We start from the raw sequence: 25,657 nt of genomic DNA, 5'->3' as shown, positions 1-25,657 counted from the left end.
AGAAGGGTGACAGTAGTACCCAGTCACTGGCACTTGGAGTAACACAGGGTGACACAGGGTTGCAACAGGGCAGAGTAGGGTGACACAGGGCGATACAGGGTGACAATGGCACTCGCTGGCACCCAGGATGACAGCTGTGGCAGAATAGGTGAACATCAGGATGGCATAGGGTGGTGTAGGGTGACACAGGATGACAGCAGGGTGACACCAGTGTGACAGAGAGTAACAGTGGGATGACATAAGGTGACAATGGGGTCAATAGGGTGACAGCAGAGAGACAGTAATACCTGGTCATTGGCACTCAGTGACACAGGATGACACAAGGTGACACAAGGTCACAGAGAGTAATGGAGGGTTACAGCAGGGTGACAGTGGGCACTCAGGGTGACACAGGGTGACACAAGCTGACAGTCTCCTACCTTCGCAGCCACTGGCTGTCACCTCAGCAAAGGGATTGTCACAGCGGTCACAGTGACGGCCGATGACACCAGCTTTGCAGGGGCACTGTCCAGTGTTGGCATCGCAGCGGCGCGACAGTGACCCAGTGGGGTAACACTCACAGGGGTGGCATGTGTCCCCTCCTGGTGGGCGGTAGTGGTTGTCCTGGGGGGACACAGGGTCACTGCAGGCACGGGTATGGGGTGACAGGGGGCTGACAGGAGGTGACAGGGAGGTGACAGGGTGACGGTGGGGTGGCAGGGAGAAACAGAGAGGTAACAGGAGGATGGCAGGCGTTGGCAGGGGAGGTCACAAGGGCTGGCAGGTCCCACCTTGCAGCGACACTCGCCCGTGGTCTTGTTGCAGTCTGGGTCAAAGCCATGGGTGATGTCACAGCTGCAGGGGCCGCACGTGGGGTGTCCCCACCACCCCCGTGGGCATGGCTGGGCCTCCCTGGGGACAATGGAGCTGGCACTCGAGCACCATGCCAGAGTAGTCCCATAATGCCACTTGCAAACTCACATGGCCACTCGTACCCTCACAGTGCCACCTGTACCCCCACAGTGCCCCTTGCACTCCTACTGTGCCACTTCTACACCCACAGTACCACTTTTCATCCACAGTGGCCCCTGCATACTCACCACAGCTCTCACACAGCCATTGTGCCCTTTCCATGCTCCCCCTGCCTTTTGCACACCCACCACAGCTCTCGCACATGCACTATGCCCTTTGCAGTAGGGGGTGTCACACCCACCCTGCCCCATATGCCCACCCTCCTCTCACCCCACGCGCTGCCCCGATGTCCCTTGCTGTGGCCCCACTCCCCCGGGCGCCCCACACCCCCCCAGAACATGCGTGTGCCCCACAGTGTCACCAACCGGTGCTGGCAGAAGGCCCCAAAGGTGCCCGGGGGACAGTGACAGGCATAGCCGGGGGCCGTGCCTGGATGGCGAGTACAGGTGCCCGGAGGCTCGCAGGGGTCCAGGGCACAGGCACTGACACAGCTGTCACCAAAGTACCCTGGGCACAGGACAGATTGGAGACAACAACGGGAGACACTGACAGGGGACAGGGATGGGGGTGAGGGGCAGTGCCCAGGGGTGACAGTGATAAGGAGAGGAAGTGACAAGGGAAGGTGGCAGTGCCTTGGGGACAGGGGTGGAGGGGTGGTGCCCAGAAAGGGTGGGGTTGTTGGGGCAATATGTCACAGGGTGGCAGTGCTGGGGATAGCAGTGTCTCAGGGCTGTCAGGAGGTGCTGGGGGTTTCCACTCATGCAGGTGGCAGTGGGGGGTGTCAGAGGAGTGGCAGTGTCTCAGGGGGTGTTGGGACTTGTCAGAGGTTCCAGGGGGTCTCTGGTCACCAGGGCAGCAGTAGAAGGTGTCACAGGGGTGTCTCAGTGGTGTCAGTGTCCCACGGGGTGTCAGGGGATGTCAGGATGTCTCCATTCAAAGGTGTAGAAATGAGGAGTGTCACAGGGATGTCAGCATGTGGTGGTGTCAGTCTGTGCCAGGAGAGTGTCAGGGAGTGTTGGGAGGCTGCTGGGGGAGTCTCAGAGGTCTCAGGGTGTCCCCATTCACTGGGGTGGCAGAGGGGGTTGTTACATGGGTGTTAGTTCCAGGGCCATTGGGGGAAGTCTGGGGTGTGTTGAAGGGGTTTCAGGGGTCTGGGGGATCCCTGCTCACCGGGGTGGCAGCGGCATGAGAAACTGTCCCAATCGTCACTGCAGTAGCTGTGGGCGGGGCAGGGCCCCGAGTCGCAGGGATCAGGCAGGGCACAGCCCCCCTCCACATTCACCTGCGCCGCCTGCGCCAGGCTCAGGGCATCCGCAGTCACCAAAGGGTCCCCAACACGCAGGCCCTGCAGGGTCACTCATCAATGTCCTCACTAAGACCCCTGAGCCACCCTGGACCCCCCAACACACTCCACTCCATGCCTCAGTTTCCCTCACCATTCCCCAGAGACACCACGAGAATTCCCTACACAGTGTCACCATCAGTGTGACCTCACCACCACACAGGACCCACTGTGTCACCCTAAAATCCCCTGCCCCACTGCCATCCCTACCTCAGCGTCCCGTGCCACAACACAGGACACCCCAGGACAACCTGGACCACCCTGCAGTGTCACCCTCTCCTCAGTTTCCCCCATCATGACACTGGATCCACTGTGCCACCCTGAAGCCCCTGCATCACATCGCCTGTCACGTACCTCAGCACCACCTGGTGACACCCTCGTGTTACCTGCAGTGACCTCTCAGTGACCTGGGACACCCCTTCACCCCGACCCAACTTCCTTGTGTGGGGTCACCTGACAGTGACCCCAGTGATGCCCCAGCCACCATGACCCCCCCGCCCCAGTGCCATGCCCACTCTCGATGTCCCTCGCTACCATCCAGGACCTTTTGTGTCACCCTGTTCAGTCTGTCCCCACAACACGTGACACCCTGAACCCCACACCAGGACCCACTATGTCATTCCAGCCCCCCTCTCCAGTCACGTCACCTCTGGGTGCTTCAGTGGCCCCAACACCAGCCGGTACCCCCTGTACAACCCATGACCTCCCCAGTCACACCCGAGTCCCCACAGCCATGTCCCCATCCTGCCCAGGCCCATGTCACTATGCAGTGCATCCCCAATGTCCTGCCCACACAGTTGATGTCTCCTTGTCCTGTGTCATCTCCCTGTACCCACATCCCTGTGCCCTTCTCCATCCTGCCCATGTCCCCCTGTCCTTGTGCACATCCCTGTGCCCCCCATTATCCTGCCATGCACCGCTTCTCTGTGTCATGTTCCCAAATCCCATGTCCCCAAGCCGGTGCCAGGTGCCCAAGCACTGTACCCATGTCCCTGTGCCCCTCTTCACCATACCCTTGTCCCCATCCCCAAGGTAAGGCCCTGCTTCATTGTGCCCTGTCCTCACTCTGTTCCACATCACCTATCTATGCCCACATCCCTCTGCCCATTCCCCCAAGCCCTATGCTGTGTCCCTGTGTTCATATCCCTGTGCCGCCTTCCCATTGTGACCATGTCCTTATCCCCTCTTCCACATCCCCAAGCCCACCCCCCCTTCCCCTACACCCTCCACCCCATGCTCCCCACAGCCTCGGTGCCCGCACCTCCATACCTGCAGACACCCCTGGAACCCCTCCTCCACGGTGCCGCTGTCCCCTGGCAGCCCCCCGAGGCTCAGCGTGCGCAGCCGCAATCCCTGCAGCTCTCCAGGGACATTGCCCACCGCCTGGGGGGCACAGGGACCCCCGTGGGTGCCTTGGGGTGCCACGGGGGGTGCCACGGTGGAACGCAGGGATCATCAGAGTGGATGCCCCCCTGTGCCTCAGTCTCCCCATACCTGGTGGCGGCCATAGTCAAGGGTGAGAAGGAGGTGGGTGGCAGAGGGGTTGTGGCCAGGGCCCCCCCGCAGCTCCAGCTCCACGTGGTGCCAGGCACCGTCATTGACTTTGGCCTGGGGCAGACGCAGGCTGGCCAAACGGGCCCCTCCTTGCCAGGCACCAGCCTCCACCTGTCCCTCGCTCAGCTGTGAGGGGTAGACATGTCAAGGACCCCAAAAACCTGATGGGCACCAGGCATTGCCCACCGGGAAATACAATTTCCCCTGGGACAGTTAGACAACCCCTCAGGTAATGCCCCCTCAAGGAGTGGCACCCCCTTGCACTGTTCCCCCCCACCCCCAGCAATACCGCCAATGCCAACAGACCCACCCCCCCAGGGCAATGCTCCCCTGGCACAGGGTAACTCCCCTATTCCAACTCCCCATGCCACTACCTCCCCGTGGCCATATATAACCCCCCAGCAATACCTCCTATTCCAATGACCCCCCCAGGGCAATGATCCCCCCAGGGTAATAAACCCTGTGCCAACAACTCCCAATAACACCCCCATCCTCAGAGCAATAACCCCTGGCACTGCCCCAGTGCCAACCCCCCTATACTCCTGCTCAAGTCAATACCCTGCCAGGGCAACGACCTCCCTCCATAGCTATGACCTCCCCCATGCCAATGATACCAAAACCAATTCCTCCTGTGGCAATGATCCCCACTCAAATCAATAACACCCCATGGCAACCACCTCTCCTCCCCGGCCCCTTCCTCAGGAAAACTCCCCTATTCGCCTCCCCGTGCCCTCCCCATGCCTCCCCCGTGCCCACCTGCAGGATGAGGCTCAGGCGTGCTCCGGCCCCCGCCCGCAGCAGAACCCCGCGGGGGTGCCGGGTGCGGAACATGATGCGGACTGGCCAGGGCAGGGAGAGGGGCAGCGCCAGCCCGGTCCACGCCACGCGGCTGCTGCCCATGAACCGCTGCGGGCCCACCATTTCTGCGGGGCATGCACGTGGGACAGGGGGCAGGCAACTCCATGACCCCCCACAAGCCCACCCCAGGGACGCCCATGCCATGACACGGCCGTGCACCCCCCTCACAGGCCACCCACACCCACCCATAGACCCCCGCACCCCACCCAGGACCCCCCACAACCCCATGTGGCCTCTCACATACCCAATCTCAGATCCCCAGCACCCACCTGGGGACCCCATGCACATCCCCCAGATGCCAACACACCCTCCCACAGATCTCCTGCACCCACCCACAGATCCCCCATACCCCCTGATGAACCCAAAACAAGCAGGGATGCTCCTCACCCCCTTCCCACACCCCTCACACCTACCCAGAGACCCTCCCCATGCCCCCCATGGCCCAAAAACATGCCTATGGATGCCACAAAACCCCACCACAATGTCCCCCCAGGCCCCCCAGTACCCTCCTGGCAGGTTTTTCCCCCAAAGCCCAGTGGGCAGCGGCAGCTGAACCCCCCCCATTCATGCACGCAGGTGCCACCGTTGTGGCATGTGTTGGTGTCACACAGGGTCTTCTTGGGAGGACAACCTGTGAGGGGGCACGGGGGTCACATTCACACTTGACTTGGAACCCCCAGTCCCATGGGGCACAGACATCCCCACATCCTTGAACCCTCATCCAACCCCATGGTCCTAGTACCCCCTGAGCCCCCACCCCACATCCCCAACCCCTAAGGGGATACAGCCCCATCCAGCTCCCCAGTCCTGGCACCTCCTCACCCCACCCCCAGGGGACACAGCCTTGTCTGTGCCACCCACTCCAGCTTGATGGCCTTGGCAGCCACTCACCCCCCACCCCAAAACCAGGAGACACAGAATGCTCTACCACTGTGTCCCTGGACCCCCATCCAGCCCCATGAGCCTGGCACCCCCTCCCCACACCCACGGGACACAGAGATGCCCAAGCACTGCCCAGACCTGGGCCCCCAGCCAACCCTCAAGCCCCAACAACTCCTACTCTATACCCCGCACCCTGTGGCCCTGGCAACCCTGAACTCAAACCTGCACCCCCTGACTTCCCATCCCACCCCCTGGGGAGCCCCAGCCCATTCCCTGGACCTCTCTTCAGCCCCGTGGGGCTGACATCCCCTCACCCCCTCCCCACAGCTCTGCCCTGTGTCCCTTGGACCCCCCATCCAGCCCCATTGCTCTGGTACCTCCTCCCCACACCCAGGTCCTGGTGTTCCTCCCCACAGCACCATGGTCCTGGTACCCCTCAACCCACACCTGCACTCCCTAAACTCCCATTCCACACCCAGGGAGCACAGCATCCCCCACACCCCTGGGCCCTCATCCATCCCTCCAGCCCTGGAACCCCCTCCCATCATTCAGGGGACACAGCCACACTTCTCAGCTACCCCTTAACCCCCCACTCCATCTGGCCCTGCTGGAAGCAGCACAGCCCCTCCCAGCCATTCGCCAGTGTTCCGATCCCGGAGCCCACCGGGCAGGGTGCCGTTGTTGGCAATGAAGGCTGCCATGTCCACGGGGCGCTGGTCAATGTGGAGGTGCCGCATGCACCCCACAAAGTGCCGGCTGCGGATTGGGAAACTCTCGGGCAGTGTTGGGACCCCCCCCAGCAGCAGTGGCCCCGTCAGGTCCAGCGACCTGCAGAGCACACCATCACCTCAGGGACTCAAGAAACCATCGAGGGACCCCACAACCCATGGGGACCCTGTTGGAACGTCAAGGGACACCCAGCCACCCCTCATCCCATGGGAGTCACAAGGGGACCCCAAAGAACACTCACTCACCCCAAAACCTATGGGAACCTGAGGGACCACCCAAAGACTCCCAAGGGAATCCCCACTTCCCCCCAGTGCCATGGGGACCCCAAGACAACCCCCAAACCCATGGGGACCTCCAGTGACTCCCCCATCCATAGGGATCTGTAACCCCCAAGGGGCCTTTCACCAGTGAAGACTTCAAAGGTACCACACACTTAGGGACCGTTCACCTACAAGGGACCCCTCTATGGGTACCCCAAGGGACCCCACCCATGGGATCCCCATGCCCCTCTCACTTCTTGCTGCCAGTCTGGGTGCCCTGGGCAGCACAGGAGTAGTTGCCGAGGCGGGGCCCGAAGCGCAGGGCCATGGCTGTGTCGCAGTCGTCCACAGTCACAACAGCCACTTTCTGCTCTGAGGGGCCCTGTGGGACCCCCGAGCGCCCCACAACCGGCTGGGGGGCCCCATATTAGGCAGGGGGGCCCAGGACCCCCATCCTGCAGCCTCTGTCCTGCTCCTCATCCTCCCACTGCCCTCTGACCCCTCAACCCTTACTGCGCTCCTATGTCCCTCCAGCCCACAAGCCCCCCACCCTTCAGATCCCCCAACACTCCCCTCCATCCCTTCAGCCCCCCTTAAACCCCTCAATGGTCCCCTTCATCCCCCCAAGCCTCCATCCCTTTGACCTCCTCTTCCCCTTCCTCCATCCCCCCATTCCAATTCCTCAGGGGTCCCTACAGGTGAGGAAAGGACGTGGGATTCCCCAGGGGACCAATGGGTGAGGAAGTGGATGAGGGTCCTTGGGATCTTCATGGATGGGGGCATCTCTTGACAGTCCCTTGGAGTTTCCCAAATTTCCTCTCTATTCTCATCCCTCCAACACCCTCTTGCCCTCCACTCCTTTCTCTTCCTCCGTCTCCCATCTCCACCCCTGGGGACCCCCATGGGTGGGCACATCCCTTAGGGGTCCTTTAGGTGCTGCAAATCCTCTACCTGACCCACCCCATCTCTGCATTCCCCCACCCTTCCCCTCCATCTTCCTTTCCTCTGTCTGCCCCAAACACTCCCCCCACACTGCGCCCCCCAAGACCCCCATTCCCCCACCTTGTTGTAGTAGTGCAGCTGCACCCGGTGCCACTGCCCATCGCTGACTCCTCCTGGCACGAAGGGTGACACCGTGGTGGTGGTCTCACCTGTGGGCACAGTGTCAGGGAAACACAGCCAGAGGCAAAGAGGGGTGGTGGTGCCAGGAATGGCATGTCCAGGATGCAGTGCCAGGGATGCAGTGTTGGGGACATGATGCAGGGGTTGCAGCTAGCAAGGGAATGTCCAGGATGTAGTGCCAGGGAGGCAGTGTCAGGCATGGGATGCTGGAGATGCAGTGTTGGGCAGCACCAAGAATGGCAGGCCAGGGATGCAGTGAGGAATGCAGTGAGGAATGCAATGAGAGATGCAGTGCCAGGAATATGATGCCCAGGATGCAGTGCCAGGCAGTGCCAAGATGAGATCTCTGGGATGAAGTGAGGGATCCAGTGAAGGATACAGGGCCCACAAGGGTGTCAGGGTACAGGGCCAGGGCGTGGCAGGGGCAGCACGTACCTGCTGAGAAGGTGAGCTGCAGCTGCTCGTCCACAATCTCCAGTGCCACGAAGTCATGCCGCTCGTTGAAGCGCCCATTATACAGCAAGAGCCCATCCCGCTCCTGCGTGGCAAACCTGGGGGACACAAGGGCAGTGCCAGGCCCCAATACCCTGCAATCCCACGTGCCTCCCTGGCACTCCCCAACACCCCCTGACCCTGCCGTGCCCAAAGGGACACCCCTCATGCCCTACTCCATGACCTTGTACCCGCTGTGAGATGCTCATATGCATCAGCCCCTGCCCTCACAAGGTGTCCCCCACCCCACTGCCCTCCACGCCAAGGGGTCACCCACACACCCTTCGCTCCTACCCTGTGCCCTCAGGGTGCCCATCACCCCACACACAATCACCCCACAGCCCATATGATGCACATGGGGTACTGATCACCACCCATCCCACATGATGCCAATGAGGTATCCCCACCCCATCTGATGTCCTTGTGACACCCACCATCCCACATCCAAAATTATGCCAATGAGGGCACCCGTGCAGTGTCCACAAGACACCCATCACCTCACACCCCATCACCTCATCTCATGCCAACAGGACAAACATCACCATCTACCCCACACTCCATGTGACACCCATAGGGGCACACATCACCCTCCACCTCCCCAGATTCCCCCAGGCTCACGTGAGGCCCAGGGTGAAGTGGAAGCGCTGGCGGAGACCACGAAAGGTGAGGAAGGAGTGCGGGGGGAAGCTGCGGGTGCTCATGGTGCAGAAGGGCTTCTCATAGTGCCCGGGGGGGCACTGACACCGGAATCCCCCCACCAGCAGGTTCAGGCAGGTGCCCCCATTCCGGCAGACCCCTGGGGTGCAGCGGCCCCCTCGGGCACTCAGCTCACAGTGCTCCCCTGTGTGACATCCAGAACCCCAAAACTGGGGTAAGGAGTCCCATCTTCCCCCCACACCTCCCTATTAAACCCAGAGTGGTCCCCCTCAGGTGCTCAGGTTGCAGGGCTCCCCTGGGTGATACCCCAATGGCACCAGCATCCCAAAAATGGGGAGCGGGGGTCCTCTCTCCTCGCCACCCCCCAGTAACCCCCGAGTTCTCCCCCCAGGCACTCACAGGGCTCCCCAATGTGACACCAAGCACCCTAAGTAGGAGGGTGGAGATCCCCTCTCCCTCCCTGCCCCCCAGTATCTTTATCCCCAGCTCTATTACCACGGCAACCAGCTCCCATTACCATGGAAACCCAAAGACACCCCCTCATCTCACATGCCCTAAGGCCACCTGGCTGGCACCCCCCACCAGGGATCCCGTGGTGGCTGGAGCTCCAGGGTGGGCGCAGGGGGTATGGCCCCAGTGCCACCAGTCTACCGGCAGAGGGAGGGAAGGAGGGAGGGAGGGATGAAGAGGAGTCGGATGAGGAAATATGAGGATGGACACCACGAGGAAGGGCTGCCCAGTGACTCTAACCAGTGAAGTCTTCGTGGCACTCGCAAGTGTATCCACTCTCACGGCTCCGGCACCGCCCGTTGTTGCCGCAGGGGCTGGAGTAGCAGAGGTCGATCTCGGTCTCGCAGTAGTCGCCGGTGAAGCCAGGCGGGCAGCGGCAGCGCAGGCCCGTGACGGGGTGGATGGGCCGAAAAAGGATGGTGTCGGAGGCGAGGAAGGGCGCGGAGCTGTCGAACTGCAGGACAGACACGCAGCGCATGTAGTTCTCGCAGGGCTCGCGCAGACACACGTTGTCATCAAAGGGCAGGACTCGCTGGGCCGTGGTAGCTGCCAGGAGCGATCGGTTCAGGTACAGCCGCTCCTGCAGCTCCTCCGACGAGAAGAACCGCGATGCGCCCGGCACCGCCGCCGGCAGCAGCGCCGAGAGGCTGACATTGAGGATCCGCGCCGACCCCACGTCTGTGTCCGCCTGGATGTTGAAGAGGACGACGCGGTGGCGGGGGGTGCCCAGGACAGCGGCCACTCCCTCCAGGAAGCGGCTGAGTAGGGGGGACAAGAAACGCTCCTGGGACATGTCGGCCAAACGCAGGGTGATGCTGTTGCTGAGCATCTCATCTGTGATCACCGTCACCCGCAGCGTGCACTGCGCTGTTGCACTGTAAACGCCATCTGGAGACAAAGGGGGGACACAGGAGGGAGTTAGTGACAGCAATGGACAACTCTGGGAAAGGATGGTGCGAGACATGTGCTCTGGACAATGGACAACACTAGGAATCGTGCTAGATATGGGGCAACCAACCAAATCAGCTGCTGTTGGACGGAGATGGTGCTATGGGGGCTTGACCCGCTTGGCCACCATAGAATGGGCACAGCACTGGCCATGAAACACCTGGCCCATGTAGCCACTGTGGAATGTGGACAATAATGGCTATGAGGTGCCCATCCTGCTTGACCAGCATGGAATTGATACAGTCAGGTGGGGACAGTGCAGGCTATGGGGGACCTTTCCTACTCAGCCACCAAGGTATGGAAAGTGATGGTTATAGGGTTGGTGCTGGTTATGGGGCTGGTACTGTTTTTGGAGTGCCCATGCCACCTACGTAGGGTAGGGACAGCAGGATGGGGATGGTGTTGGCAATGGGGCTGGAACTGGTTACAAGGCTCCTGTCCCACCTGGCCACTACTGAATGGGGACAGCGCTGGTTATGGGGCTGGTGCTGGTGGTGGATGCCCATTCCACTTGGCGACCATGGAATGGCGACAGTGTGGGTCATGGGGTGCCCATCCTGCCTGGACACTGTGGGGTGGGGCATCTAAATGGGGTTGGTGGTAGGTTATGGGGTTGGGACTGGTTATGGGGCTGGTTCTGTCTATGAGGCTGAGGCTGGTTATGGAGTCAGCACTGGTTATGGGGTTGGTGCTGGTTTCTGGGGTTAGAGCTGTTTCTGAGGCTGGGGCTGGTATGGGGATGGTGCTGGTTAAGGGGCTGGTGCTGATTGTGGGGTTGGTGTTGGTTGTGGGGCTGGGGCAGCAAAATCTCTGCTAAGCACTGGGGCACCCACCTTTCTCCTCTCCTTTGTCCTCCCCCTGGCTGATGGCAGTGGGATGCAGGACAGATGGGGAGCAGGCAGACAGATGGATGAAGGGAACATGGGGACAGGTGGGGGGCCAAGCCGGCAGAAGGAAGTGCTGCAGGGGGTGGCAGGGGCCAGGGCTGCCCAGTGGCCCGTGGCCTGTGACTGGTAGCCAGTGGCTGGTGCGGGGGGGGGGAAGGTTACCATGGCTGCGGCGGCGAGGGCCCAGCTATGGCTGCACCTTTTGTTTCCCTCCCGCCTGTCCCTGCGCTGGCGGGGGTACAAGGGGGACTCCCTGCCCCCACCCTTTGTGCCCTGGGCCCCCTGCTTTGTGTGGCCAGAGCAGGGACCCCTGCCAGGGGAAGCTGTGGGGTGATGGGGACAATGGACATCAGGCATGGCCTGTGACCCAGTTTTCCCCTGACCTGGGAGTGACCAAGGAGGTGATCATCCACCTTGGGGTGACTCCCATCCCCCAGAAACACCTCCTGGACACCCCACCACCCAAATGGTGATGACAATTGATGGCACAATCCCCCTTATCTTGTGATGATCCCCCCCCCACACTGGGTTTGGGGAGATCTCAGTGGAGGCCAGGTTGCTCCCCCGAATACACACACCAGGCCTTGTGTCTCCTGCACTGAATTCATTCAAGTGGAGTCTCCTGGAAACACAAATTTGGCAGTGCCAGGACTCCCCCAATATTGCACTGCACCCTGAGCCTTCCCAGATTCACCCATCACGCCCTCATAATAAGCCCCCAAGGGTACCAGGACCCTGCTGGCTTACACCAGCCTCTGCTCTCCCAATACGTGCACTGGGTCCTGGCCCACCCTGCTCAGTGACAGATAGAGAAGTGCCAGGACCACCTCTGGACAGCACGACAGCCCAAAGGGGTAGGGAAAGCAAAGGGGGTGCTAGGGACCCCAACAGCCTCCAGCTTGGATGTCTGGGGTGTGAGGGGGGCATAGCATCCCATTATTCCCCCTTCCGATATATTTGGAAGGTGGAGGCAACCAGGACGGGGTGGCAGAACTCCAAAACACCTCAGTGGAGTCATGGAACTCCACAACACATCATCCCTTCTGATCTGGAAGGTGGGGACAGCCAAAACAGGGTAGTGAGACCCCATAACACCTCGCCTCCATGCAGAAATAGAGGTTGATATACCCACAAACTTCACTCCCCCTGCAAGGTGCCTCTCTGGGTGGGGGTCTTACCAGAGACAGACACCCTCATGACGGCCTCAAGTGGGCGGTTGTTGTCCAGGGCCGGGCTGAGGCGCAGGTCCCCACTGTGTGGGTCCAGCAGCACGAGGCTGAGGTCATTGCCCTGCTCGAAAGCATAAGTGAGGTGGTCAGAGACGTCAGGGTCATAGGCAGGGATGCGGCCAATGACGCCCCCAGGGAAACTGCCAGAGCGGTTGGTGATGTAGTTGTTGAAGAGGATCTCAAAGTTCTTGAGCTGGGGGCTGTTGTCGTTGGTGTCACGCAAGCGCACATGGATGGTGGCCCGACTCACTAGTGGCGCCGAGGTTGCCTGGACCACCATGATGTATTCAGCCTTGGTTTCATAGTCCAGATCAGCCAGGGCGGTGAGCTCTCCAGAGAAGATATCCAGTTGGAAGACCTCGGGGATGTTGCCCTCCACGATCTGGTACATGATCTGGGCATTGGTGCCCTCGTCGGGGTCAGTGGCGGTGATCCGGGCTACCACCAGCCCAATGGGGCTGTTCTCCTCCACAAAGATGTCAAACTCATCCTGCTCGAACACGGGCGGGTTGTCATTGACATCCAACACTGTCACCTGGATCTCTACTGGCGTCCGCCGGGCTGGGACCCCCTTATCCACGGCAAATGCCTGCAGCAAATACAGTGGCACATTCTCCCGGTCCAGACGGCGCAAGGTGCGGACAATGCCTGAGGTGGACTCAATGATGAAGTCACCATCACCATCATCACCCCCTTGGAAGGTGTAGAAGACCCTGCCATTGAGCCCAGAGTCACGGTCAGTTGCAGAGACCTGGAGGACGCTGGTGAAAGTGGGGACATCCTCGTAGATGGATCCCTGGTAGGAATGACGGAGGAACTGGGGTGCGTTGTCATTGACATCACTCACCAGGATCTCCAGGTAAGTTGTGTCAGATTTCTGCGGAATACCATTGTCCCGCGCTGTGATGGCCAAGGTGTAGGACACCTGGTCCTCATAGTCCAGCTCCATCTGGGTGGTGACAGCACCAGTATCAGCAGCAATACTGAACTGGGGAATGCTGTCCTCCATCAGGTAGGTGATGCGGGCATTCTCCCCCGTGTCCTCGTCTGTGGCACTGATGACCACCACTGTTGTGCCCACTGGCCGATCCTCATTGATGTTGATGGTGTAGTGGGAGCTCTGGAAGACGGGGCGGTGGGTGTTGGCATCAGTGACGTTGACAACCACCTGGGCAGTGTCCTGGCGGGTGCCATCAGAGGCAGCAATGGTGAGCAGGTACTGCCGCTCCAGCTTGTAGTCCAGGGGCAGGGCAAGGGAGATGAGCCCACCACCGCTCTGACTAGTGATGGAGAACCGGTTGCGGGTGTTGCCGCTGGAGATCTGGTATGTGATGACACTGTAAGCGTCACGGTCAACAGCAGAGACAGTCAGGACACTGGTGCCCACTGCAGCATCCTCATTCAGGCGGGCGCTGTACTCCCGCTGCGTGAACTCAGGGCTGTTGTCATTGACATCCAGGATGGTGACACTGACGCTGGCTGTGGAGGCCATTGGGGGGGTGCCATGGTCCTGCGCCTCCACCCCGAAACTGTAGAAGTCGACTACCTCCCGGTCCAGCTCAGAGGCCACCACAATCCACCCGGTGCTGTTGTTGATGGTAAAGGGGAAGCTGGTGCCAGTCTCCAGCAGGGTGTAAACTAACCGGCTGTTGTCACCTGAATCGGCATCAATGGCTTGTACATGGATGACGGAGTAGCCAATGGGGACATTCTCCAGCACGGTGGCCTGGAAGGGCGTGCTGACAAAGATGGGTGCATTGTCATTGACATCCAACACCTGGATGGTAACTAAACCGCTGATGTTGGAGAGAGGTGGGCGGCCACCGTCCTGCGCCCGGATCCTCAGGGTGAACTCCTTGGTGACCTCGTAGTCCAGAGGGGTAACGACATCCAGCGTGCCTGTCTGCGCATCGATGTAGAAGTGCCCACGGGTGTTGCCGCTGACAATGCTGTAGTGCACCAGTGCATTGCTGCCTTTGTCACGGTCAGTGGCCATCACCTGCAAAATCGCCACATTGGGCACCACATCCTCAGGGACCTGTGCCACATAACGTCGCTCACTGAACTGTGGCGCATTGTCATTGTCGTCCTCCACAGCGATGCGGACAGTGGCTGTGGCACTCCGGGGACCTGGATCCTGGCCCTGGTCTGTGGCCTCCACCAACAGCTCAAAGGCATCCACTACTTCCCGGTCCACAAGGCCACGGGTGCGGATGACGCCTGAACGGGAATCGATCTCAAAGACCTCATTGGCATCACCGGCATTGAGGAGGCGGTAGAGGACGTTGGCATTGGGACCAGCGTCGCCATCGGTGGCCCGCACTGTCAGTACCTCATAGCCCACCTCCAGATTCTCTCGCACACTCTCCCGGTATTCTGGTTGCTCGAAGGCGGGGTCATGGTCGTTGGTGTCGCTCACTGTCACTGTCAGTGTGGCCATGGCACTGCGCCGGGGTATCCCGTGGTCCACTGCTGTCACACGGAACACATGAGTGCTCTTGCTCTCGCGGTCCAGCGGTGCAGCGGTGCTGATGACACCAGTGACAGGGTCTACAGTGAAGAGGTCATCGGAGCGGCTGTCGAAGAGTGCAGCCATAGAGTACTGCAGCCGGCCTGCCTCCCCCTCATCAGGGTCCTGTGCTGTCACCTGTGTCACTGGAGTGCCTGCTGGCCGGTTCTCCTCCACTGTGGCCTGGTAGCTGGAGGGCTGGAACTGCGGTGCTGTGTTGGGGCTGCGGCAGGGACGGTGGTGAGGTATGGGAGGCCTGGGGACTGCTGCGGTCTGGAACTCCACAACATCCCTAGGGTCTATCGCATCCCCAGTGCCATTGGTCTCCCTGGGGATATTGGTGTTCCCAGCATATCCAGTGTCCACAGTGTTCCTGACGTTGCTAGGGACCTTCCCAATCTCCCCATTATGTTCAGTATCTCTGGTGTTCCCAGTATCTCTGGGGACTTTCCTAGTCTTGCCAGCACCTCTGGAGAACCTCCCAGTCTCCCCAGTGAGTACAGAATTCCTGATGCCCCTGGGGACTGGAGCGCTCCCAGTGCCCCAAACACCCCCAGTGCTCAGCATGTTCCCAGTGCTCCCAGAGTCCTCCATGGAGATGCTGGTGTCCCCAGTGTGTCCAGTATTCCCAGCACTCCTGGTGCCCCTGAGGACATGGGTGCTTCCAGTGCCTCCAGTTCCTCCAGTAACCCCGGTGCCTCCACTCTCCCGGGTGCCTCCAGCGTCCCTGGTGCTTCCAACGCCCCCAGTGCCTCCAGGCTTCCAGGTGTCTCCAGCATTCACGGTGCCTCCAGCGTCCCCGGTAATCCTGGAACCACCGATACCTGGGGCCCCCCTAATGCCACCGCCGCGGTCCCCACTGGAAGAGCCGGTGCCTGGTGCAGTCCCATAGCTGCCGCTCGCGTCCGGTGCGGGCCCAGCGCTGTCGCCGCTGTCCCCGGTGCTCGGCGGGGTCCACGCACGGCCGCTGGAGCCGGTGCCTGCTGCAGTCCCATCGCTGCCGCCCGCAGCCGGTGCGGGCCCAGCGCTGTCGCCGCTGTCCCCGGTGCTCGGCGGGGGCCATGCGCCGCCGCTGTCCCCGGTGCCGCCGCGGAGCTGGAGTGGCGCCGGTAGCGTGCTGGACAGACGGGTGCTTGTGCCGGTGCCGACGCCGGAGCCGATGCCGGTGGCGGGTGCCGGTGAGAGGAGCGGCAGCAGCAGCAACAGCGGCAGCAGCCGGAGCGCGGCCCGGCGGGTGGGCGGAGGGCCCATGGCCGCTGCCCCCCGGTGCCCCCGGTGCCGGTGCCGGTGCCCGCAGCGACCCGCTCCGCCGCCTGCGCCCCGCCCTCGCCCGCGCGCGCCCGCAGGGGCGGAGCCGCCGATTCACCGGCCCGGCCGCTCTTAAAGGAGCCGCCGCCGCCGCCCCCGGCACTCGCCGGCGGCGCCCGCACCGGCAGCGGCAGCGCGGGGGGAGCGAGCGCGCACTGCGCGCAGGTTGTGCACGCTCGTGTGAGGTGCACACGTGCGCCCTGCGCGCACACACGTACATACACAGATGTAGAGGGCCTTGCACTCACCTGTGCATTGCAGGCATGCGTGTTGCACGCGCGGGGAACACGCACGTCGCACACGCAGGGCACACAGGCATCTGTGATCACATATGACATGGGAACCATGTATGTGACACACACAGCACATGTGAAACACACACGGAGCATACACATGTGAGACAGAGAGCACGTGTGTGACAAAGCAGAGAGATCATGTGTGTAAACGCCCAGTACATGTGTGGCACATACAGCACGTGTGACATATGTCCCCCAAGGCCCCCGTGTCCCCACCGCCGGCCGTGACTCCACACACGGACGTCCATCTCCCCTCATTCTGTGCCACATCCCTACCCCAGACCCCTGGTCTCGTCCCACCGCACCAAGACCGGGGGCAATAGAACAGACCGGGAGCGACTGAACCAGGCTGAGAGAGACTGGGGATGCTGGGGGCCGCTGGGACAAACTGGGAGGGACTGGGGATGTCGGGGGCGCTGGAACATACTGGGAGAGACTGGAGAAGCTGGACGGGGGCGGATCCCCGCGGTCTGTGGCTGCTGCTCCCCTCCCGCCGCCCAAGCCGGCGCCGGTCGCGTGGGTGCAGGCAGGCGGCGCGGAGCCGCGTCCCCCCCCGGCGGAACGGGTCCGACGGGTACCGGGGAGGGGCCCCCCAGCGCCGGGGAGGCGCTTGGAGCGCCGAACCCCCCCGCCTCCGCCGGGGGCTCCGGTGACTCACTGGGCCGCTCCCCGCCGGTTCCACCCGGCAGCCGATGCCTGCCGGGGGTTTCCCACGCAGAGCAGCGGGCGGCAGCCAGGCCTCCCTGCATGGAGACGGAAGGGGGCAAAGGGGGCAACCCTCCCGTGTATCACCCCACCCCGGAGCGGGGGGCGAGCAGCAGCTGAGGCTGAGGCTGGGGGCCCTCGGCCCCACTTAGCATCACAAAGGAGCTTTGTCTGGGGCTTTGTGTGGGGCTGGCAGGAGGGAGGGAGAACGGGGAGGAGGGAGGTGCGGGGGGAGGGGAAGGGTGGTGTGCAACGGAGACACCTCCCCGGGCTGGACCCCCCCCATTCTTTCCTCGGAAGCCCCCAAGAACACACAGCTCAGCAGCTCTTGGCTTTATTTTGGAGGGAGGACGGTCATGTTACATGGGCACGGGGGTCCCCAGCACCACTCAGCATGAGGGGGACACAGGGGAATCGCAGCCCGACTCAGCAGGGTAAGGGGGACACACAGGGAGAGGGGCAGCACCCTGACAGTGTCAGTTCTTTGTGGGAACAGGGGGGACATACGGTGACTCCCCTCCAAGAAAAGACGATGATGAAGGGCACAGCCTGGCAATGAAGGTGAGATGACTTGGGAGGCCCTCAAAGTCCTTGGGGTGCAGGGGGACACCCTCAGACCTCCATGTTCTTCATCTGCTCCTCCAGCACCTGGTCACGTCCCCCCCCTGCCTTCTTCTTGCCCCCTCCTTCCTGCTGCTTCTTCTGCTTCTTGGAGAGCTCCTGCTCAATGGGTGCCGGCTTGATGAATGGAATCAGCTCCCGCAGGTCTGGGGGGACAAAGGACTACTGTCACCCTCCCTGCTAAGAAGCAGGGGATGGGGAAGGCACAGGGTGGGGAAGGATGGGGATGTTACCTGGAGGCATGAAGTTTTGGAGCTTTTCAGGGATGCGGATGCCCTCAGGGGTCTGGTGGTTCTCCAGGATGGCGCAGATGGTGCGGGTGGTAGCGCACATGGTGGCATTCAGCATGTGCACAAACTCTACCTGTGGAGGGGGACACAGGGGGACACCTGTGACATGGGGAAAGCACAGGAACACAGGAAGAACTCTCCTATGCCCACTAGCCTCACCTTGTCCATCATCTTCTTTGTCTGGCCATAGCGGATGCGCAGGCGCCGGGCCTGGTAGTCAGTGCAGTTGGAACAGGAGACAAGCTCACGGAAGGCGCCAGAGCCAGGGAACCAAGCCTCCAGATCCAGTTTTTTGCTGGCTGCATGGTTCAGGGAGCCTGGAGAGGGAACAGTGCTGAGTGGGGGCTCCCACTGCCATCCTGAATTTTCCTGTCCTGGGGCAGAGTGTGGGGTGAAGCCTCCAAAGTCATTCCAGCAGCTTGGTGCCGATCCACCATGGATTTCTGCTCTGCCATAGTGATGTGGGGTTATGTCTCAGCCATGGAAATGTGGGGTACCCACTTGGCCACAGGGTCAACAAGCCACAAGCTGTTTGGTCATGGGAACATGGGGGTGTGGGAGTCCTGCCCAGACACAGAGATGGGGAACTCCTGCTCACCCACAGGACACTGGGTTCCTGCTGTGCCATGGGGATATGGAGATCCTGCTTACTGACAGGAATGTGGGCGCCTCTCTCAGCTTTGTGGATGTGAGAGTCCCACTCAGCTATGGGAACACAGGGCTCTTTCTCAGCCACAAGGACATGGGCTTCACACTTGACTATGGGGAGATAGGATTATGCCATGGGGGTCTGGGATTCCTGCTTGGACACAGGAATGAGGGATTTCTGCTCAACAGTGGGGATGTGGGGTTCTTGCTCTGCCAATGGGATAAAGGGGATAAAGCTCAGCCACAGGGAGCTTTTAAACCAGATCTTTTTCCTGTGAGCATTTCCAGGAGGAGCTGGGACACTCCAACTGTCCTTCTGGAAGAGACAGCAGGGACAATCCATCACAGCAGTGTTCACAGCCATTCCCACAGACCCAGAGCAAGGCTGAGGATTCCACAGAAAGCAAAATATCCCCTTCTCTTCCTCTGTCTCAGGCTGGGGACAGCAATGAGCCAGAGACAAGAAATTGCCATGCAGGAAGCAGGTCAGGGCCCCCCTCAACCCCCCGTGGCACAGGAGCCCCTACCTGAGACGATGTTGACGATGTGGTAGGGAATCCCGAGGGACTGGTAGAATTCCTCAGCTGTGGCCATCATCTCCTCAAATATCTCCCAGGATTTGTTGTCATGGGGGGAGGAGTAGACAAACTGCTCAATCTGCAGGAAAAGGAATTCCACAGTGACACCAGGTATAGCTCCAATTCCCACAGGAACCCCACGGTGACACCAGGTACAGCCTGAATTCCTACTGGAACCCCACAGTGACACCGAGCACACCCCAAATTCCCACTGGAAACCTGCAGTGACACTAAGTATAGCCGAAGTTCCCATCAGAACCCCACAGTGACACCAGGTACACTCTGAATTCCCACTGGAACCCCACAGTGGCATGGGGTATACACCCCAACTTCCTGGGGTGTATACCACAGTGACAATGGGTACACCCTGAATTCCTGCTGGGTATGCTGCTGCAGTGGCATCAGATACACCATGAATTTCCACTGGAACATGCTGAATTCCCACTGGAACCCCACAGCAACCCTCAGTACATCCCACACTCCTCCCGGGACCACTCCTTCACCTTCTCAAACTGGTGGACGCGGAAGATGCCGCGGGTGTCCCGGCCATGGGACCCCACCTCCTGGCGGAAGCAGGTGCTGAGCCCCGCGTACTTGAGGGGCAGGTCCTCCGGCCGCAGCCACTCGTCGCGGTGCAGGGCGGCGATCGGCTGCTCGGACGTGGCGATCAGGTACTTCTCATCGATGGAACTGTCCTCCGCCCGCTCACTGCCCTTCCCAATCACCTGCAGGGGACATGAGCCACCGGCCTTCTTCTAGCTGCTCTTGCACCTCCAGAGACCAGCAGGGAGGTTTTCCATCACCAGATGGTTTGGGAATTCATCACAGGGGGAGTTTGTTGGTCGTTCAAAGGGGCTGATGGCAGGGACGAGTCACCTGTATCACCCGTGGAGATGGACTCCAGAGATGAGCCACCTCCTTGTCACGTCATCACCATCACAAGCCACCTCCTTGTCACCTATGTCACCCATGGAGATGGCCCCCAGAGCATGTCACCTCCTTGTCACTGCATTGCCATCATGTGTCACCTGTTCAAATGGATCCCAAAGATAAGCCACCTCATCACCATCATGTGGCACCCATAAACATGGACCCCAGAGATAAGCTACATCCTTGTCACCACACATCACCAATGGAGATGGACAGATGGACTCGGGAGACCAGTCATCTCCTTGTCACTTCGTGGCCATCACAGTGTGTCACCCATGGAGATGGACCCAAGATGAGCCACCTCCTTGTTACTGCAGTGTCACCCATGGAGGTGCTTCCCACAGAGGTGGACCCCCAAGACAAGCCATCTCCCTGTCACATCATCACCATCACAATGTGGAGATGGATCCCACGGAGAGGGGAAGGAACCACTGCTACCATTGTTGCCACCACCACAAGCTTGCCAGGGCAGAGGGGACCCTGCTGCCTCCCTCTCCACAGTCCCATTGGGGTGCTTGCTTCCATGTCCCAAATCTGGAGTGATCCCTTACCTTGTAAAGCTCCTCGTCAAACTGGCTGAGCTGGGCCACCTCCTGCATCACCTCCTTGCGCATGAAGAAGGGGGTGTACACCGGGGTGTACCCCCGGGCACGGAGGCTCTGCAGCGCATACTGGATCAGCGCCTGCTCCAGAAACACCAGCGGGCCCTGGAAACAAGGGTCACACTGCCTGTCACACGCACACTCTGCTGGGTCACTCCTTGCTCAGAGGGTCCATCATCAACCCCAGGGGAGGAGAACCCAAGGCCCCTGCTCCTCCTCGTTCCTCTCTGAACCCAATCATTCTGGGGTCACAGCTCTCACCTTAAGGAAGTAGCCACGGCTGCCAGCCACCACGGCGCCCTTTTCCCCCTCATAGCCATCCACCATCACCACCAGATCCACATGAGAATACTTCTTCCTGCAGCTGCAGTCACCCCACACCCGCTCCACCTTGTTGTCCACATCCTGCAGGAACCCGGAGAAAAGAGAAGCAGGAGCCTGTCACCTCCTCAGTGCCCTGGAATGCTGTGACACCAGCCCCTGAACCACACTTTGGGAGCTCAAACTCCAGCCTGTAGCTTATTGTGCAGCCACTTGGCAGCAAGCCTGGCCCAGTTGTGCTCCCTCTGTGAAAATATTCCCATGGGATGAATGGAGGCAGCAGAGGGAGACCCTGTCCTCACCGCAGTAAGCGCCTTTCCCATGAATTCCCCCAACAATGGTGTGCCCAGTGTTGTCTGAGCTGCTCTTTGTCTGATCCCGGTGGGAAATGCTGGCTTGTCATGCAGACTTCCCTCACCCGCCCACCCAGACAGGCTTGGGGGATCCCCTGCTGGGAGCCCCCTGCTTCCCACTGTGAGCTTTCTAGCCCCTCTGACCCAGCCCCACCTCCCTTCCGGTGTCCCACCTCGTCGTTGCTAATGGGCACAGAGGGGTGGAGGAGGTTCCCAATCTCCCGGAGGCTCTCAAAGCGTTCAGCCTCCAGCCGCAGGCGCTCGGAGTCGCACTCCAGGATGGCCTCATCAATGAGCAGCCGAATTTTCTTTATCTGGGACACCTGGAGACACTGCAGAGAGACCTCCGGATGAGGTGGGGGAGAGAGAAGAACACTGGAAAGAGGGTCCTGTTCATCAAGCACAGGGAATCCTGGGCCCAGCATGGTGAATTCTGGACCCTCCACATATTCTGGAGTGGGTCCCTGGGCTGGACACACTCAAGAACAGCCTGAAAGTATAAAGGGGTGACAAGCTGGAATCTGGAAGGCCTGAGCTGCTCCCATGGCATTGCATCCATTAACCAGAGTGACTATCAAACTGGGATGGAAGCAGGCAGGGAGGGACACACTGAGGACACAGAAGGACTGAGGCTGCTCAAATTCCTAGGGATCAGCCCTTGACTGACACAGGGTGATGCTGGGGAGATCAAGGACACTGAGGAAGAGTCACTTATTGGTGGTGTGGGAATGAGGATCCTCCCAGCTGGGGCAACAGGCAGTCCCCCCTCATTTGGTGGGCACTTTAGGCCACCAATTTGGGCAATTCCAGGCAAAGCTCTGGACAAACTGTAGGCACAGTGGAGGGAGTTGAGGGTCTCACTCACCCCCAGGACATCAGCCGTGAGTTCATCCAGGTTCTGTGCACTCTCTGGTACAGATTCATCCGTCCCTACTGGCTCCTTTTTCTGCAGCAAGAGGAAAAAGGAACCCCAGGAGAGTTAAAATTTCCAGTGGGAAAACATCCCTCAGTGACACAAGGGAGAGACTGGAGGGCTGGGAGAAGGAGAGATGTCACCAGTTGGTGATGTCCCACCATAAGGTGACCCAGGGCACTCGTGCCCCACCTTCATCTTGTCCCCAATGGTTTTGCTGCACAGGTTCTTCAGCTTGTTCAGGTTGTCGGCACGAAACCTGCCTGGAAAGGAAGGCGGGGGCTGTCACCTGGACTGAGAGAAGGGCTGGGGCCCCTATCTGGTACAGAGAGGTGATATGGAGCCCCCATGGGAGCAGCAGGGGGGGTGGCAGTTCCCAGAATATCCACAGGCACCATCCCTGGGGTTTTTGGAAGGACAGAGGTTGATCGTGTGGAGCAGAGCTGCAAGGAGTAGGGATGTCACTGGAAAACACCTGGAGTGACATTGCACTGGGACCTCCATGCCAGGCTGGAAACCCCCATGACGTGCTGGAACCATGCTGGGATGGGACACCTCAACTCTAAGATGAGAACCCTACACTGGGATTCCCCATGCTGGGCTAGGACCCCCACAGTAGCATAGGACCTCCACACTGGGACTCCCATGAGGGGATGAGGTCCCCCACACTGGGGTGAAAGTCCCATGCCCGGCTGGGAACAATGTACTGGAATGAGATCCCCACCCCATGCTAGGATCCCCCACATTGGGCTGTGACCCCCATGCTGGATTGGGAACCCCACCCTGCCACAATGGGAATCCCTCCACCAGGATAGGAGCCTCCACATCAGCATAGGATCTCCATATTTCACTTGGACCCCCCAGTGCTGGGCTAGGACCCCCACACCAGGTTGAGATCCCTCTCACACTGCACTGGGACGCCCATGCCAGGATAACATCCCTCCCTCCACAGGCTCAGAGCCTCCCATGCTGGGACCTCCCTGTTAGGATGGGACCCCTGCATTGTGCTGGGACCCCACCTTGTGATGAGACACCTCCCTCAGCGGGATGGGATTGCTAAGGACTGAGCAGACCCTGAGATCTGAGGCCACAATGACGAGATTCAGGGGGTGTTGGATGAGGGGAGCATGGATGTTCCCCCTTTGTGAGCCCAGGGCTGGGAAGGGCAGAGCCCACGACCCGGGGCAGCTCAAACTGGGGGCACCTACGCTGAGAACGTGCCACCCCAATCAGCGGGAGGGATCAGTCGCGGGGGATCCAGAGCCAGGGAACACCAACAGGACACAGCACGGCACAGCACGGGCTCCACGCACCGGCGCCGCGGGATTGCATCAGCCAGCACGACCCGCCAGCCTGCCTCACCCTGCAGGCACCCGCCATTCTCCAGCACCGCCGTCCTGGGGACACGGAGCCCGCGGGAAGGGGGCTGGGAAGCGGGGAACCCCTTGGACATCAAGGCGAACGCATTAAAGAGGAGCCCCAAGCGCCGCTTTCATTCCGCAGCAATGGAATGCTGGGGTGCCCTGGGAAAGGCGGGGTTTGGGGGTACCCACTCCTCCTGCCGCCCTCCAACTCCTCCCCACATCCGGCACCCACTGACGGAGCTGGATGCGCTTCCCGCTGCCCCATAACCCGCCGGGAGCTACGTGGAGCAGGCTCCTGCCCCCCACCCCCCCAAGCCGCCCAGGTGTGGGTGTACCCCAAATCTGGGGGTGGCACTGTCTAGGATCCCCCCCGGCCAGCTGCATCCTGCGGCAATGCAGGGAGCGGATCCCTGGGGATCGCAATGGGACGGGATCCAAGTCCGGGCCAAGGGGAACCTGGGATCTGCCCCCCAGCTTGGGAGGACAGAAGGCGGGTCTAGTGGGAGAACTTCTCCCACCTCAACCCCTGGAATTAGGGACGAGGGGGATCCGCCCAGAGACAGGCCCTCGGTCTCTGCTGCAACCTACCCACAGGATCCAGTCCCAGAGGGCAGTGATCCACCGAGGTGATCCCCGAGGGTTGGGGATGAATACACAAACAGCTGGGGAGGATGGGAAAGACCTCCCGAAAGGTCACCCCATCTCATCGAGGAGGTTCGGGGATCAGCGTGGGGGCCGCTACCAGCTCCTCGGGAGGAAGAGAGGGACCCTTAGGGGATCCCCCATCCCCGAGGAAGGGAAATGGTGGCGAGTTCCTATCCCCTGCGGACCGGTCACCAGGCTGACGGGGCGGGGGGAAAGGCACCGGCAAGGGGAGATACACCCGCGTGTGACAAGGGGGTCCCCCAGCCCGGAGGTTGCCTCCCCTCACCCACCCACCCCCACGTACACCTCCGCCAGGCGCCGTCCGCTCGCACCAGCGCATCCACCAGCCCGGGGTCCTTGAAGCGCTTGCGCTGCATGTCCCGCACCATGGCGGGGTCTCCGCCCTTGTCGGCGCGGAACAGGTCCAGGTCCAGCACCATGACGGGTGATGGCGGCGGCGGCACCGGGAGCGCCGGCGGGGACAGCTGCTCTGCGCGCGTGCGCGGAAGGGGCGTGGCCGCGGCCTGCGGGGGCGCAGCAGCGCCCCTTGGTGGCCGGGAGGAGGCGCAGCAGGACGGGCGGGCGGGGCACAGGGGCCATGGGGAGGGGCCCGAGCAGCCCTGACCCCGGTGAGGGACTTCCGGCGGGCCGGCAGGCCCGAGCAGAGCGGCAGGACGGGGGTATCGGGAAGTGTTGAGAGGGTTTGGGGAGGATATGGCGCGGTCTGGAGGGGCCCGAGTGGTCCGAGCATGCTTGAGCCCCCCCGGCCAGAGGGGTCTCCGCCCTCGCACCCCGAGGATTTTCCTGGGGTTCCTCAGCCACATCCCAGGCATACTGGTGGGCTCTGCGGATCTCCCACCCCAGGACACCTCGCACCCCTCTGCTCTTGGGGCTCCCAAAGGCCACCCCATGCCTCTCTACAGCGCCCCATGGCACGACTGTGGCCGTCCACGTCACCCCATGTCACCCCACTGTCCCCTCCCTGGGGGTCCCGGCGGGGTTCTGGTGCCTTCACCCATGTGGGGGACCCTATAGCGCTTCCCCCATGAGGAGGCGTGCAGATAGAAGTCAAAGTTCCGCTGCTCCCTCACCCCACCCCTAGGTACCCACTACCACGCGTGTGAAACCCTGCGGACACCCCCACATCCTCACC

At 61.1% G+C, this 25,657-nt stretch overlaps 2 protein-coding genes across 5 annotated transcripts in view; both read right to left on the bottom strand.

Annotated features, from left to right (window-relative positions):
- CELSR2 (cadherin EGF LAG seven-pass G-type receptor 2) overlaps positions 1 to 16,269 on the bottom strand; it is a 30,719-nt gene extending 14,450 nt beyond the window's left edge. For 3 of the 4 annotated variants that reach the window (XM_064733256.1, XM_064733257.1, XM_064733259.1), the window contains exons 1-15: positions 12,371 to 16,269; positions 9,598 to 10,245; positions 8,809 to 9,031; positions 8,134 to 8,249; positions 7,639 to 7,727; positions 6,831 to 6,988; positions 6,252 to 6,415; positions 5,211 to 5,336; positions 4,604 to 4,770; positions 3,788 to 3,973; positions 3,563 to 3,676; positions 2,122 to 2,296; positions 1,317 to 1,458; positions 771 to 891; positions 420 to 603 (exon numbers count right to left, since the gene is read on the bottom strand). In XM_064733256.1, the coding sequence (XP_064589326.1) occupies positions 420 to 603; positions 771 to 891; positions 1,317 to 1,458; positions 2,122 to 2,296; positions 3,563 to 3,676; positions 3,788 to 3,973; positions 4,604 to 4,770; positions 5,211 to 5,336; positions 6,252 to 6,415; positions 6,831 to 6,988; positions 7,639 to 7,727; positions 8,134 to 8,249; positions 8,809 to 9,031; positions 9,598 to 10,245; positions 12,371 to 16,181 (6,424 nt within the window). In that variant the 5' untranslated portion in view covers positions 16,182 to 16,269. The remainder of the gene's footprint in view (positions 1 to 419; positions 604 to 770; positions 892 to 1,316; positions 1,459 to 2,121; positions 2,297 to 3,562; positions 3,677 to 3,787; positions 3,974 to 4,603; positions 4,771 to 5,210; positions 5,337 to 6,251; positions 6,416 to 6,830; positions 6,989 to 7,638; positions 7,728 to 8,133; positions 8,250 to 8,808; positions 9,032 to 9,597; positions 10,246 to 12,370) is intronic. The other variant, XM_064733258.1, reaches the window with a different exon arrangement.
- Positions 16,270 to 17,557: 1,288 nt separating this feature from the next.
- Positions 17,558 to 25,012, bottom strand: SARS1 (seryl-tRNA synthetase 1). The gene is made up of 11 exons (XM_064733261.1): positions 24,809 to 25,012; positions 22,688 to 22,758; positions 22,448 to 22,528; positions 21,756 to 21,914; positions 21,170 to 21,313; positions 20,858 to 21,013; positions 19,880 to 20,101; positions 19,326 to 19,455; positions 18,310 to 18,467; positions 18,094 to 18,223; positions 17,558 to 18,006 (listed from the first exon to the last, which is right to left on the bottom strand). The coding sequence occupies exons 1-11, from the start codon at positions 24,942 to 24,944 to the stop codon at positions 17,852 to 17,854; spliced, it is 1,542 nt and encodes a 513-aa protein (XP_064589331.1). The 5' UTR covers positions 24,945 to 25,012; the 3' UTR covers positions 17,558 to 17,851.
- Between the last annotated feature and the right edge of the window lie 645 nt (positions 25,013 to 25,657).

The sequence above is a fragment of the Zonotrichia leucophrys genome, chromosome 26 (genome assembly GCF_028769735.1).
Source record: "Zonotrichia leucophrys gambelii isolate GWCS_2022_RI chromosome 26, RI_Zleu_2.0, whole genome shotgun sequence".
Classification (NCBI taxonomy): Eukaryota; Metazoa; Chordata; class Aves; order Passeriformes; family Passerellidae; genus Zonotrichia; species Zonotrichia leucophrys.
This window is presented reverse-complemented; position numbering and strand designations above follow the sequence as displayed.